The 16,170-nt window shown below is 37.8% G+C and overlaps 1 protein-coding gene across 7 annotated transcripts in view; it reads left to right on the forward strand.

The window, feature by feature from the left end:
* Nbeal1 (neurobeachin-like 1) overlaps positions 1–16,170 on the forward strand; it is a 164,708-nt gene that overhangs the window by 100,579 nt on the left and 47,959 nt on the right. For 6 of the 7 annotated variants that reach the window (XM_087569002.1, XM_087569005.1, XM_087569000.1 and 3 more), the window contains 8 exons: positions 421–545; positions 4,380–4,506; positions 5,159–5,307; positions 6,039–6,172; positions 7,140–7,241; positions 8,710–8,805; positions 9,735–9,859; positions 12,156–12,296. In XM_087569002.1, coding sequence (XP_087425128.1) covers positions 421–545; positions 4,380–4,506; positions 5,159–5,307; positions 6,039–6,172; positions 7,140–7,241; positions 8,710–8,805; positions 9,735–9,859; positions 12,156–12,296 — 999 coding nt within the window. The remainder of the gene's footprint in view (positions 1–420; positions 546–4,379; positions 4,507–5,158; positions 5,308–6,038; positions 6,173–7,139; positions 7,242–8,709; positions 8,806–9,734; positions 9,860–12,155; positions 12,297–16,170) is intronic. The other variant, XR_015629593.1, reaches the window with a different exon arrangement.

Genomic DNA, 16,170 nt, shown 5'->3' on the forward strand with positions numbered 1-16,170 from the left:
CTCATAACATCTTGGATAAATAAACTGAGCTGTCTTAAGTTCATATATGTTATAGTTAAACATTTTCATTTTAGTTTTCGTGACAGTTGCCCAGATGACAAATATAAACATTTAAATTAGTTTTGAAAATAGTTGCTGGGTATACAGAGTAGTGGGTTTCAGTATGGTGTTTGCATACATTGTGCCATTCTGCTGTTCTTATCTCCCGCCCCACTGCTTTCCTTCAGATTTACCCAGGTCTGGATTCTTGTGGTGCTGCAAATCATACCCAGACTTGTGCAGACTAGCCAGTCGTTATACCTTGAACAATTTCTAAATTGTGTTGAACAATTGTGAAGCACTTGATACCTGTTTATATCTTTTAAACCAGTCTTTATAATTTTAAATCATTTTTACTTGTTTCATTGTGAATGTTTATAGGAAACAGAATCGAATTCATTGGAAACTAGCTAATGTGGAAAATTATTCACGCATGAGACTTAAACTGGTACCAAATTATAATTTCAAAACCCATGAGGAAGCTAGTGCCTTAAGAGATAACTTAGGTGAGTTTTAGTATCTACCTGTTTTAATAAAGAGACATTGACAGACTGCTTATTATTGTTTGCTGTTTTAGATGAACAAAGGGGTATAGTACTTTTTAGTGTATGTGCAAATGGGTACATGAATTCAGTAGTGTTAATTTCGGCCTAAATCTGAGTGTAACCTTCCAAAGAAAACGAGTATTTTTACTATATTTCATTTATGTTTTGTTGAGAAATAATATCTTTTCCCTTAGACTACTAAGTTAGCCTTCTTTCCCACTCTTTAATTTATGACTCTTAAGGAAAAATAATATTTTTGTCTTTGACTTAAACACTAGCTTAATGTATCTTACATAGCAACCCACAGTTATAGGAGTCCCTTTGCTTTGTCAGTATCCTGGCACTTGAACATTTCCTCTTTAGAATTTAACTGTTCTCATCATCTAGCAGACTCCCCTCCCTTCAGTGGATCACTTTAGTTTGGGAATAGTTTCAATGATAATATCTCCCTAGTATTTTCCAAGAAATCCTTCTCTGGGAAATTCCTCCTCCTTTTTTCTTACCTTCTCTTACCTCTCCATATGAGTTTATATCATATCTTCTTATCTCAACAGTCTTTCAACATTTTACTCATGGCATATTTTAAAATTTATTTTCAAGTACGACGGTGACAGTAAAACTGGACAGAAATGTGTATGACCTTAGTGAAAACCAGGAGCAAGTAGTCACTAATCCTTCAGTGCTTTCTGGTGTGTGTACTTCACAATTAAGTGGGGAGTTACTTTGCTTACTTCTTAAAATATTTTGATAATCTGCCAATTTATCTTTAGTTTTAGTAAGAAAATAGTTTCTTGTTTTGTTTCACTTAGTACACTTTGCAAATAACTCATTACAAATATACAGGGTTAGGTTTACATCCTGGGCTTTTCTATAAAATGCCTGTATATAATAATATTTTAATGGAAAGCACATTAAGAAGTCAAAACACCAAGTTTGTGATGGATTCTTCATTTCATAGTTAAAAAAATCTAGATTCCTATCTGTAATCCTAGTACTTGGGAAGAAGGGGCAGAAGGACAGGACGTCAGTGTCATTGTTTGCTATGTAAATTTTCTCAGGCATGGGCTACCTTGAGAGACAAACAGATTCTTCTGATTGATGAGCTTAGTACACTAATGCATGTCTTTAATTCCGGCTAACTGAGGAGTTAAGAATGAGTTACCTAGGGGTCAACCCAGCCCAGGCAGCATAGTGAAACCCTGACTTACAACAGAAATTATTTTTAAAAAAGCCACATCTTTTATTATTTCTTCTATTTTTTGAGACTATAATATTATTATATCATTTACCCCTTTCCTTTCCTCTCTCCAAATTCTCCTATAAATCCTATCCTTGCTCTATTTCAAATTCATAGCTTTTTGTTACATGCATATGTATATATATTATATATCCCCCACACCCCAAATCCATTCAGCATGTCTGTTGTTGTCCTTGTTCAACTCACATGTTGGTTAGACTTTGTGGGTATATCTTCTGATGTTACCAGGTGATTCATTCTAACAGAAAACTTGCTCTTACAGTCTCTCAGCCCTCTTTCCCAAGATGATCCTGAGTTTGGGAATTGTTTTATATATGTATCCAGCAGGACTCAGCTCCACAACTCTGCATTTTGGTTATTTGTGGTTTTCTGCAATGGTCTTCATTTGTTGCAAAAAGAGATTTTCTTGATGAGGGGTGAGGACTATACTTACCTGGGGTTATAAGGGCAAGTATCTAGAGTACAAAGTACTAATGCTAGTTTGGTAAAGTAATAGTTGTAGGTTCTCCTCCAAGATACATGACTTCACTATTCCTGAGTAGTTGACTAGGTTTCTCCCACCAGGCAGAATTTCTTTCTTGTTGAGTGGATCTTTAGTTCAATTAGAGAGTTGCTGATAATCTTGGAAGTATGTGTACCTCTACTGAATTCTTAGGTTACCTTGCCATGCTGGTCATTGTGATTCATAGACATCATCATGGATAGGTCTTTTGGTTGCTTTCTTCCTTTAGAAGCTTACTTGGTATATTCTGTTACCATGAAAACTATTTCTGAGGGAGGAGGCTCTCTAGTCCTCTGTGCTCTGTTTTTGAAGTGTGTGGTGTCCTCAGCAGTGGGCACTTGCTTTCTATCTCTAAAAGGTAGCCAGGGACAATAGCAAGAGCCTATAATGTTCCCGCTAGTCTCCTCTCTGTTGCTCCCCACCTATCCACCCTGCTATGGTCCCTTTTACTTTCTTGTTTCTGTAGCTACTCCAGGATACATACATACTCAGATAGGAAGATTTGAGTTAGGACCTCAAATGAGAGAGAAGGTCTAATGTTTGTCTTTCTGGGTCTAGGTCCCTTCACTCAATACAATCTTTCCTTAGTCCTTCCATTTACTTGCAAATTTCATGATTGCATTTTTCTTTCCATTGTGTATAAGTACCACATTGTCATTCTCCATTGTCGGCTGTAGGACATTCAGGTAGTCTCCTTCTACTAGCTGTGGTGAATGGAGCAGTGAATGTGGCTGAGCAAGTGTCTGTGGTTTACAATGTCGAGTCCTGTGTGTGTGTGCCAGGGAGTGGAACAGCTGGCTCATAGGGAAGATTTGCTTTTGCCTTTTTTGATAATTTTCCACACTGGTTTCCATAGTGGCTGTTTTAATTTGAAATCCAACCAGCAGTGATGAAGGCTCTCTTTTCTCCATATCCCTTTCAGCATTTGTTGGGTGTGGTATCGTTGCCATTCTGACTGCAGTAAGATGGAATTTTAAAGTTGTTTTGATTTGTATTTCTCCAGTTGCTAAGGACAATAGACACTTTTTGAGATATTTCTTAGCCATTTTTTTTCTTCCTTTGAAAAGTTTTCAGATCTCATGCCCAATTTTTAAATAGGTGGATTTGGTTTTTTGTTCTTGTTTGTTTGCTTTGTTTTGTCTCTTTGTTTTTTTAGTTCTTACATATTCTGGATATTAACTCTCTATAGGATGTATAGCTGGCAAAGATTCTCTCCTATTCTGTGGGGTTCCTCTTCACTTGTTTGTTTTGTTTTTGTTTTTTACGTGTGCAGGTCCATGTAAATTGTAAAGTTTTTAAAAAGTAGGATTCCTAGATTCAGAGAGACCAAGTGGCAGGGCAGAATTGAAATCTAGTGTCCCAACTTAGTGTCCATGTTCTTTCCACTATAAAGCCCTTTGCCGTTACAAAGTACTTAGTTTGTACAGTATATATGTGTTTTATGTATGTCTTCGCGTCACCTGTTCCTGTCCATGTACTCCAGGAAGTGATGGCTCTGCTATCATTTGTCAGCTGTAAACAACGACTCATACACAGTCTTTTCTCTCTTCTCTCCTTGTGGGGCAGGCTCTCTGTGTACCCTTGGCTGTCCTTGAAGCTCTGGGTATAGACTAGGATGGCCCTGAGCTCACGGAGATCCACCTGCCTCTGCCTTTCAAGTGCTAAGGTTAAAGGTGTGCACCACCATGCCTGACCTGCCTGTCATGTGATATTTAGTACAAGTGCACAATCACATTACTATTAACACATTGAAATTTATTTAATTATTAACTTGCTTTTAATGAAATTATGATTCATGAATCTGTAATTTGCATAAAGTCAGCTCTATACCTTTCTCAGACTGCTAATCCAATACTTAGTCTGTTTCTGAATCAAGAATTAGCCATTATTAAAAATAACTATTGTTTTTAAAGTATGTATATTTTACCACATGTATGATAATTTTAAAAAAATGATCAAACATCAAAACTATCAAAATATAGAAGTGCTATAATATTTTGTACTATTTTTTAATTTACTCTATTTTATTAAACAGGTGTTCAGCACCTACAGCCTTCCAGTGATGCACTGCTTCTGGAGGTAGTGAAACAAGTTAGACTCAGTGATGTGGAAGAAGACAGACTAGAGCTTCTAGAGGAGGACACTGCGGCCAGTGCTCTGACGTATGTATGAGCATTTGAGCAGCATGACTATGATATGAGAAATGGGGTTGCAAAATTGTGGATTTGCTTGAGTTTCTGGTTTTCCAAACAATTAATTAATTGTTTGATTACAACAAGTGTTGCAAGTCTTTAATTGCACCAATTAAAGTCATACCAGCTGTTAAGAATCTGTGAGTATTTACTGAAATTATTGAAGAAGGCTTTCTACCTAGGATTGTTAGGATCTATATCTTGAAATCATAAAATATTTTTGAATGAAAATATTGAATGACATACGGCTTTAAGCTGTGTTTTTGTAGAAATATGCAACAGAGTCTGACGGTAACTTAGCAGTAGAGGACTCATCTAGTGTGCATCCACAAGACCCTAGGTTTCATCCAGGATGATGTTCCAGGAAAGAACATTATCTGTATGAAATAGGAAAACAAAAGAAAAAAATAATGCTATGAAAAGAAATCCATTCAGGATAATAAAAACGGAATAATTATAGATGCAAGAGTTAGTAAAATGAACATACTGCAAAACTATCAACTTCTAGCTAGACTAATTAGGAATTTCAAAAAGACAGCAACGTAAACATCAGCAGTGAAAGAAGCTCTTTTCGAAGAAGTGAGCTAAATTCATGATCACTTTTTTTAAACTTTTTGTTCAGTGATGAAAAGGAAGAACAGGATCAAAAGGAAAAACTGGTGTTGACTGAAGACTGTGAACTCATTACTGTAATTGACATAATTCCCGGCAGATTAGAAGTCACTACTCAACACATTTACTTCCATGATAACAGTATTGAAAAAGAAGATGGTGAGTAGTTGGAAAATAATTACCTTTCATTTTATTAAGTATTCAGGTCCACCAGTCATCAGTTCGAGGAAGAAAAAAGCAAGGTGGGACTGGGAATTGTAGTTTATCTTATAAAATGAGAGATGGAGAGTCAATAAGGAATTAGGTTCACTCAACCATTATGTATTAAAGGGGAATTGTAATTTTTATGTGTACACACACAGTACCAGTGATTGAAACCAGGGCCATTCTTATACAAGGCAAATGTTACCCAGGCTGGCCTTGTACTTAAAATCCTCTTGGCTCAGCCTTAGGAGTAGCTAGGATTATAGGCACGCATGCCCCATCCAGGTGGCTTTATCATCCTCATCATTATTAATGTATTTAAAAAGACTTGACCTGATGGTATCACAGTAAACTTAGTTACAAAATGCAGTCTTAATTTTATCATACTTTTGTATATATACACTGTCCTCTAAGCTCTTACTTTTTTATGATTAAATCTAAAGATCCAACATCTTAGAAAGAGTTCTAAGTCATACAATTCAGAATTACTATCTGGCCTCATACAAAGGTGTAGTAGAATAGAGTAGTTTAAAAGAAACAATTTACAACTCATAATGAGTACTTGGTTTTTAATGTAAGATTCCTTTCCCCTAAGTTTTACTTTTGGAAACAAGGAGTTATTTTCTTCATGGAGTGAGTAACTTTATGTGGCTGGCACTCAGTCATAAGATTTCTTTTGTTTTCAGGACAGGGTTTTGATTTCAAGTGGCCTCATTCTCAAATTCGAGAGATTCACTTGCGTCGTTACAACTTAAGGAGATCGGCACTTGAGATTTTTCATGTTGATCAGTCCAACTACTTTCTCAACTTCAAAAAAGAGGTGCAGTACCTTTCTGATAATCATAAAGAATTATTTTGAAATAATTTTCCAGGTAGTGAGCTCTCATGGTATTTTGGTCTGTATTCCTGTCAGTAGAAAATATTGAAGAAGAAAACATATTCTGAGGCTAGTCAGTATATGAGCGTTGGTGAGGTTTGCTCGGGAATTGAGATGGTTGTTTTCCGTGAGTGTGTACAGGAGAACATGAATGTCAATCAGTGGATGCCAGACACTCTCTGTCTTACAGCATGTGGTATATAAGATTAGACCAGTGTGCATAGTGTGCCTGGATTTCCTTTTCTCTTCTTAGGAGGGCGCTAATGCCAATATGATGCTTTGGGCTTATGACACCATTTTAAAAAACTGTCTTATGTGTACAAGTTGTAGTGTACCTATAACTTATAAGAATCAGTTCTTTCATCCCACAGTGTAATTCCTAAGGATCAAAGTCAGATGATCAGGTTTGGTAGTAGGCACCTTCACTGCCATCTTACTGTCTCCATGACCTCATTTAATATTGTCTCCAAATGCTGTGTCTCTTATTATGAACTAATTAGTTGGGGATCAAGTTTTAAATCATAAACTTTAAATGGACATATTCAAACCATAGCACCAAATATGGTAAAGAAATTGAAATATCCAGAAGAGGTAAAATTATGGAACAGATAATAGATTCTGGGTTTCAAGAAATTAGAGAGGAGGGAGAATTGGGAATAATTGCTGTCAAGTTTATGCAGCAGTGAAGAGTTTCTAAAGCAACATAATGATGAGAGAGGCCTGTGAAAGAGTATGAAAACACTTATTCTTATATTTTTGGTTGTGAGCCTAGTCTTTAACGGCTGAGCCATCTCTCCAGCCTGAAAACACTTATTCTCAAAAGAGTAAGTATATCTTGTAAAAATTATATAAATGATGTAATCTTTTGTCTTGACCAATTTTTAAACTAATCAGTAGTATGTTTTTATAGGTTAGAAACAAAGTATATAGCAGACTGTTGTCACTTCATTCTCCTAATAGTTATGGAACAAGATCACCACAGGAATTATTCAAAGCATCAGGGTTGACACAGGTAAGACATTTTATAGCTTGTTGTGTATTTTGTTCATTTTGTACCTTAGAATATTGCTTAAAAATAAAACTTGTGATAATTTTCTTTTGTGTGTTCTGTCTTCTTCCATTCATTAATTAATTCATGCATTCATTTGACTGCTTGGTTGGTTACTTGGTTGGTTGGTTGGTTGGTTAGCTAGTTAGTTAGCTAGTTAGTTAGTTAGCTTTGCTTTTGTTGATGCAGGGTCTCTTTATCTGGCCTGGCTGTCCTGGAAGTGCCTGTGGTACAGTCTGGTCTCAGATCTACCTACTTTGCCTCCCAGGTGCTGGGATTAAAGGTGTGATCCATCATCCCTGGCTTTTTTTCTTCCATTTAGAATAAGAATTCCAATTAGAGTACAAATAAATAATTATCTTTGTGCAGGGGATATGATAAGAATTGGATACAGGACTCCATTTATGCCAGGCTCTTCTGTGAAGTCCTCCAGCTAAGAATTCTTTTTTGTTGTTGGAAATAAGCCTTGGTTAATAAAGGACAATTCCTTTTGCTTTTGAATAAAATTTATTCATTAACTAGTGATTTCTGAATCTTACACCTAAGAGCAATTGAGCTTCCTATATATAGAACTGTATCTCAATATGTAGATTTGCTTTATGGATCGAAGCATACATATTTCATTTCCCACTGTTCACCATAGTTATAACTGTTTGCTTTTGGTCCACAGTGAGTTAAAGTTGATTGTTAACTCTGTCAGGAAAACTCTGTATAACTCAACTGTGTGCAGTCATTAGAAGACTAAACACAATGATGTGATTAATAGAAAGAAGTGATTTTTCTAATCCCACCTCATTTCGTTCTCTAAAGGTAGTTTTTCTTCAGATACTTAGTCTAAAAATCCTGAAACCTTATCTTGGCTCATAGAATGCTTTAGTGTGGTAAGGTACTGCCTTTTAGTACATATAGTATGAAAATGTCAAAGGTTTGGCAGTCTTTTAGAAATTAAAATTTTAAGATAAATAAAACGTTTAACTGAAGAAGAGTCTTAATTTTACCCGTTGTGTTACATAGGACTATATCCAGAGCAATGCACTGAAAGCACTCTGCACTAGCTACATCCCTAGCCTCAGCTTTATAATGGTTGGTAAATTGGCCCGGTGTCCTCCAGCGCGCTACCCTCCCACCTCCACCTCCTGACTCGCTAGAAATACACATGTGCACGTCCACCCAGGCCATACTTCATTCTTATTTAAGACTTGCCTGAGTATAGTGTAGTTCTTATGTTTGGTTTTTCTTAGGGAGTAATGTTTTAAAGAATTAGATTGTGAAGAAGTTGATTTGTCTCCATGTTAAACTTTTTTAGCTCCATATCTTCAATCACGGAGACAATAGAGATACACATTACAAAAAATTAGGTTAGTTATTAATAATTGTGACATTCTAAGAGGTCATACGATATGATTCTGATATTGCTTTTTGTGCTGTCTAGAAATGGGTGAACAGAGAGATAACAAACTTTGACTACCTCATTCAAATAAATACAATGGCGGGACGGACCTATAATGACCTTGCACAGTACCCTGTGGTGAGTTTTGTATAAATCTCAAAATTAAATGACCTTTCACTTTATAATGTATAAAACTATGTATGATGTTGCTGTTTTTATGTAGAAAAAAATGAAGAGGCTTGGGTGTAGCTCAGTGGTAGAATGTCTTGTACCATATGTAAGGCTCTGGGTCCAACCTCAAGCACTGGAAAAGAAATACACACTATTTTTTTATGGGGTTGTTTGGGGGCTTGGGTGGTTAGCTTCTTGAGTTCTTTATATATTTTGGATATTAGTACTCTATCAGATGTGGGGTCAGTGAAGATTTTTCCCCAATCTGTAGGTTGCCGATTTGTCCTGCTGACTGTGTGGACTGTAAGATGGGGAGGAGATATAGGATGAGTAACAGTCAGAGGGCAGACGGGGCGGGGGATAATGACTGGACTGTAAATGTAAAAAAAAAAAATTATAAATAGATAATAATTTTTAAAAAACTTGAAAAAAACAAAAAATTCGTGTAAACTAGTACTAAAAAATAATGATGTTTGGAACTCAAAAATAAGAATGTACTTTTTAAAATTTTGACTTATATTTGCATATATATGCATGTGAATTTTGAAACGTAATATGGAAAAGTAAGCAAACTGTACTGTGGTTAAAAAAACAGGAACTTACATAGTACACATGCTCTGCCTTTTTTTTTTTTCTACTTTTAGATCTTTAAAGAAGTATTAAAACATGAAGACTTGTAGTTAAAAGTAAAGTCCTTTTTTCATTTTATTGAAAATAGCCCTGAAGAATTACTGAAAATTATTCAATTGAACTGAAGATAAATAAATACTACAATATATCTTTATAATAGGGAAAACTATTCTTAATGATTATCTGTCTATATGAACATTTTTATCTTTGAAATTCTCTAGATTCTCTAGGAAGAAATGTCTAAATTTTGAATTATGTCTCTTTAGTTTCCCTGGATTTTGCAAGATTATACTTCAGAAGAGTTGGACCTAAATAACCCCACTGTATTTCGAGATCTTTCTAAACCAATTGGAGTAGTTAATGAAAAAAATGCCAAAGCTATGCGTGAGAAGTAAGTGCTTTTTAAATCTTTTGAGATGCTCATTGTTTGAATTTATACTGATTTCAATCAAAACAATTAAATGTTACATTTTCTAAATTAAAAGTTAGATGTTTAATTATTATTTTATGAGTATGATTATCTTTTTCTAGCATATATATGTATACACTGCACATGTGCCTGCAGAGGTCAAAAGAGGGTGTTGGATCTGGAAACGAAGTCACAGATGCCTGTGAATTGCTGTTGTGGGTGCTAAGAATTGAATTCTGGTCCCCTGGACAGGAGCTAGTGTCAAGCTATCTCTGTAGCCCCTGAATGCTTGAAAAAAATTTATGATGTGTATGCTTATTTTGTCTGCATGTATGTCTATACCACTTGCATGCCTGATATCTGCAGAGGCCAGAAAAGGACATCAGATATGCTAGAACTGGGTCACAGACGGTTGTGAGCCACACATGGGTGCTGGGGACCAAACTCAGGTCCTCTGGAAGAGTATCATGCTGCTACCCACTGAGCCATCTCTCCAGTCCCATGTTATCTTCTTTTAACAGAAGCTACTTAAATGTTTTTCAAAGACCATTGTTCATATTCACTGTGCATGTTACAGAAGGAAAATTTCATAGAAAGATACAATGTATGTTCAGTATATTTCACCATGCTTTGCTCTCTCTGCCACCCCTGTGTCCTAATTTTCTAGACCATTTTGCCATATATCTGTATAAATATATACACAAACCAGATTTTATGTATCTGTATAAAATCTAGGAACCACAATTGAGAGAACAAAAACAATGTTTGAAACCGCCTTCAATTTCTTAATATGACTTTTATAGTTATAGACACTTTTGTATAGATGGCACAAGTACATTCTTCATTATGACTAAAACCAATTCTATTCTTCATCCGTTCCTCTTGTTGGATCTCTGTGTTGGTACTGTAGCTTACTGTTAGTGCTGCACTAAACACTTATGTGCAGGCTGACTTGAAGTTATCTGGGTAAATAACCCTAGAGTGACATGGCTGGGTCGTGTGGTAGGTTTCGTTTAGTTTTGTGAGAAACTTCCATAGTAAGTTTATGTAGTGGGTGGAATGAGAGAATTGACTTCTATAAGTTGTGCTGTAATCTCTTTGTGTACACTGTGACACACAAGCTTTTGCACACACACAAATTAAATAAATGTAACTTTAAAAAGTAGAACTATATTTATAGTTCAGTGTGTGTAGCCTAGTAATAAGCACTTAGTTGTTGTGTGTGAAACTTTGGTGTTCCTCAGCGTTGCTGAATAAAATTTTGTATATTATTCGTTAGAATAGACATTAGTGCTAGCATGTTGACACAGTGGGCAGAGAGTCTTGCCACTGATCTTTGCAATCTGATTTTGAGTCTCAGAACCCAAATAGACAGTTTTTGCAGGTTGTCCCGTGACCTCAACACGTGTACCATGCATGCATGCACACATACAAAGAATAAATCAAACCCCAAAAATTAAAGTTATGGGACGTAGAGAATGCCTCAGCAGTTAAGAACATGGGCTCCTGTTCCAGGACGCCTAAGGTTGGTTCCCTTTACCTGCTTACTGTGGCACATAACAGCCACAGCTGCAGCTCCAAGACATGTGACATCCTGTGGCCTCTAAAGGCACCTACATAAACATGAAATTCACTCACTTAACATGCATGCATGTACTTGAATGAAAATACTAAAATAAATCTTTAAAAAACAAAATAATGAATTGATAATTATTTGTCAGAAAGATTTTTGTATGAAGGAAGTGAATTAGATTTGACAAAAATGTTTTCTAATCTGTTATTTCAAGAAGTTTCTATAGTCAACTCATGTTATTATTGTATTATGCAAAACATGTGTGGCTGGAGAGATGACTCAGCAGTTGAGAGAACTTGCTGTTCTTGCAAAGCTCTTAGACTCAGTTTCCATTACCCAAATGGCTACTCACAAGACTCTGAAACTCCTGACTCAGGGGAGCCTACTCCCTCTCTGGCCTACACTGACAATGGACATGCAAGTGTGCACAGACATTCAGGCAAAACAACTATACATTTAATGTTAAGTAAAAATGATCTTAAATACTTCAAAGGCTTATTTTAGTGATATTTCATTGTTTGTGAAACATTCTTAGAAATTATTTCTTCCTGCAGTTTTATGTGGAGATGCAGATCCTTTATTTGATAATAAAGCATATGACTAATGATTGACTTTTTAAAGAGTACTATACCCAACCTAACCAGTACCGATTTCAACTCTTCTATTACCTTTTTGTTATGGTTATAAAGTCCACTTTTTTTAAAGGTACGAGAATTTTGAAGACCCGATGGGAACGATTGATAAGTTTCATTATGGTACTCACTATTCCAATTCTGCAGGCGTCATGCACTATCTCATCCGCGTGGAGCCATTCACCACCCTCCACATCCAGCTTCAGAGCGGACGGTATGCTCACAGTCTAAACCATTTCCTCTCCTTGTAATGCGGGACTGTTTCCACTTCAGGGCCATGTTCTGAATGACGGGCTCACAGCTTTTAAATTCTCTCCTAGGATTTAATTTAGTGAAAATGAGCCAGAGTAGTTTAAGAACAACAGCTCATTCAATTTCATTCATATATAAGCCATTCGAATGTGACTTTTTCTACTATTTTTGTGGTGTATATTTGGAATCCCTACCGTTTTTGAGAAATCAGTCAGATATTTATCATTAGATATCAGACCAAGTGTGTTGCCCAGTGGCTGAGAACTTGTCTAGCATGTGTAGGTTCCTGGGTTCAATTCCAAGTAACCACTCCCTCCTCATTACAGAACTAATAAAATTTGGAGCTAAGTCTGAACTGTCCAGAGGTAGTCAAATCTCAGCAGCACTACTGAGAATTCCTAAGAATATTTTTCATGAAGACTAGTTAGAGGAAACAGTTGGGAATTCATAGCAGCCACTTGAAAGATCTGTTATATTGCTGTAACAGCATAGTCTTTGGTGTTGTAAGTTAACTCTTTCACATGTTCCTAATTACTCTAAGGAAACTGCATGAACCCTCCACTGTGTGTGCCCTCCAGGTAACTCCACTCCCTACATGCACTTTGTTTCCACTTTGCTGTAGTTCTTACTTAGCACTGTTTTCCGAGTCAACACTATGCAAACTGCCTGTTTATATTTTCTTTCCATGTAACATCTATAGGGAGCCTGTATTCTCTACTCCGTTTCTCTCTTTTTAAAAATTTATGATTACTTATTTATTTTTATACTCCAGATTTTATTCCCCTCCTGGTCTACCCTCGACTGTTCCACATCCCATACCCCACCTCCTCCACAAGGAGGTCCCCTCCCCAACAGACCTTTAAATTTCCTGGAGCCTCCAGTCTCTTGTGGGTTAGGAACATCTTCTCTGACTGAACCCAGATGCGGAAGTCCTCTGCTATATATGTATTGGAAGCCTCATCTCAGCTGGTGTATGCTGCCTGCTTAGTGATCCAGTATCTGAGAGATTTTGGGGGTCCAGGTTAATTGAGACTGCTGGTCATCCTACAAGGTTTCCCTCCTCCTCAACTTCCTACAGCTTTTCCCTAATTCAACCACAGGGGTCAGCAGCTTCTGTCCATTGGTTGGGTGCACACATCTGCATCTGACTCTTTCAGCTGCTTGTTGGGTCTTTTGGAGGGCAGTCATGATAGGTCCCTTTTTGTGAGTGCTCCATAGCCTCAGTAATGGTGTCAGGTCTTGGGGCCTCCCCTTGAGCTGGATCCCATTTGGGCCTTCTTTTCCTCAGGCTCTTCACCATTCTATCCCTGAATTTCTTTCAGGAAAAAGGGGGATAGCAACCCCATCCCTCACTTGATGCCCTGTTTTTCTGCTGGAGATGGGTTCAATAAGTTCCCTCTCCCTACTGTAGGACATTTCATCTAGGGTTCACCCCCTTTGAGTCCTGAGAGTCTCTCACTTCCCAGGTCCCTGGTACATTCTAGAGCATCCTCCCAACCTCCTTCCTCCCAAGGTCACCTGTTTCCATTCTTCTTGCTGGCCCTCAGGGCTTCATTCCTTTTCCCCCATCCAATACCAGATCATGTTCCCCTCTCCCCCGAAACCCAAATCCTTTCCCTCCCCTATCCCTCCCTCCCTCCCTCCCTCTCCCTTTATAGTTGCTTTCTTTTCCCTCCCAAGTGGAACTGAGGCGTAATGACCTTCAGCTTGCTGACCTTTTTGAATTCTGTTGACTGTATCTGGATATACTGTACTTTTTTTTTTCTGGCTAATATCCACTTATTAGTGAGAACATACTGTGCATGTCCTTTTGGGTCTGAGTTACTTCACTCAGGATGATATTTTCTAGTTCCATCCATTTGCCTGCAAAACTCAGGATGTCCTCATTCTCAATAGCTGAGTAGTACTCCATTGTGTAAATGAAACACATTTTCTGTATCCATTCCTCTGTCGTGGGACATCTGGGTTGTTTCCAGCTTCTGGCTATCAGAAATAAGGCTGCTATGAACATAGTGGAGCACATACCCCTGTGGCATGATGGGGCATCTTTTGGGTATATTCCCAAGAGTGGTATTGCTGGGTCTTTAGGTAGGTCTATTTCCAATTTTCTGAGGAACCTCCAAATTGATTTCCGGAGTGGTTGTGCCCGTTGACAGTCCCACCAGCCGAGGAGGAGTGTTCCTCTTTGTCCACATCCTCGCTAACATGTGCTCCCACCTGAGGTTTAGATCTTAGCCATTCTCACTGGTGTGAGGTGCAATCTCAGGCTCATTTTCATTTGCATTTCTCTGATCACTAAAGACTTTGAACATTTCTTTTTTTTTTTTTTTTTTTTTTTTTTTTCGGAGCTGGGGACCGAACCCAGGGCCTTGCGCTTCCTAGGCAAGCGCTCTACCACTGAGCTAAATCCCCAACCCCCATTTCTTTTTTTTTATCACCCCTGTTTTATTTAGTCTCTGAAAACTACTTTTATATTCTCTTCTAATATTTGGAATGTTATTTTTAAATATGATTTTTAATTTCAAAAAGTTTTATTTAGCACTTGTATAGATTTCACCATGTAGCCATCTCAAATTATTTTTTTTTTTGAGGGATCTTTTTTTTTTTTTATTAACTTGAGTATTTCTTATATACATTTTGAGTGTTATTCCCTTTCCCGGTTTCCGGGCAAACATCCCCCTAATCCCTCCCCCTCCCCTTCTTTATGGGTGTTCTCCTCCCCATCCTGCCCCCATTGCCACTCTCCCCCCAACAATCTAGTTCACTGGGGGTTCAGTCTTAGCAGGACCCAGGGCTTCCCCTTCCACTGGTGCTCTTACTAGGATATTCATTGCTACCTATGAGGTCAGAGTCCAGGGTCAGTCCATGTATAGTCTTTAGGTAGTGGCTTAATCCCTGGAAGCTCTGGTTGCTTGGCATTGTTGTACTTTTGGGGTCTCGAGCCCCTTCAAGCTCTTCCAGTTCTTTCTCTGATTCCTTCAATAGGGGACCTATTCTCAGTTCAGTGGTTTGCTGCTGGCATTCGCCTCTATATTTGCTGTATTCTGGCTGTGTCTCTCAGGAGCGATCTACATCCGGCTCCTGTCGGTCTGCACTTCTTTGCTTCATCCATCTTGTCTAATTGGGTGGCTGTATATGTATGGGCCACATGTGGGGCAGGCTCTGAATGGGTGTTCCTTCAGTCTCTGTTTTAATCTTTGCCTCTCCCTTCCCTGCCAAGGGTATTCTTTTTCCTCATTTAAAGAAGGAGTGAAGCATTCACATTTTGATCATCCGTCTTGAGTTTCGTTTGTTCTAGGGATCTAGGGTAATTCAAGCATTTGGGCTAATAGCCACTTATCAATGAGTGCATACCATGTATGTCTTTCTGTGATTGGGTTAGCTCACTCAGGATGATATTTTCCAGTTCCAACCATTTGCCTACGAATTTCATAAACTCGTTGTTTTTGATAGCTGAGTAATATTCCATTGTGTAGATGTACCACATTTTCTGTATCCATTCCTCTGTTGAAGGGCATCTGGGTTCTTTCCATTTTCTGGCTATTATAAATAAGGCTGCGATGAACATAGTGGAGCACGTGTCTCTTTTATATGTTGAGGCATCTTTTGGGTATATGCCCAAGAGAGGTATAGCTGGATCCTCAGGCAGTTCAATGTCCAATTTTCTGAGGAACCTCCAGACTGATTTCCAGAATGGTTTTACCAGTCTGCAATCCCACCAACAATGGAGGAGTGTTTCTCTTTCTCCACATCCTCGCCAGCATCTGCTGTCACCTGAGTTTTTGATCTTAGCCAATCGCACTGGTGTGAGGTGAAATCTCAGGGTTGTTTTGATT

Source organism: Rattus norvegicus, chromosome 9 (assembly GCF_021556685.1).
Source record: "Rattus norvegicus strain SHRSP/BbbUtx chromosome 9, alternate assembly SHRSP_T2T, whole genome shotgun sequence".
Taxonomy (NCBI): Eukaryota; Metazoa; Chordata; class Mammalia; order Rodentia; family Muridae; genus Rattus; species Rattus norvegicus.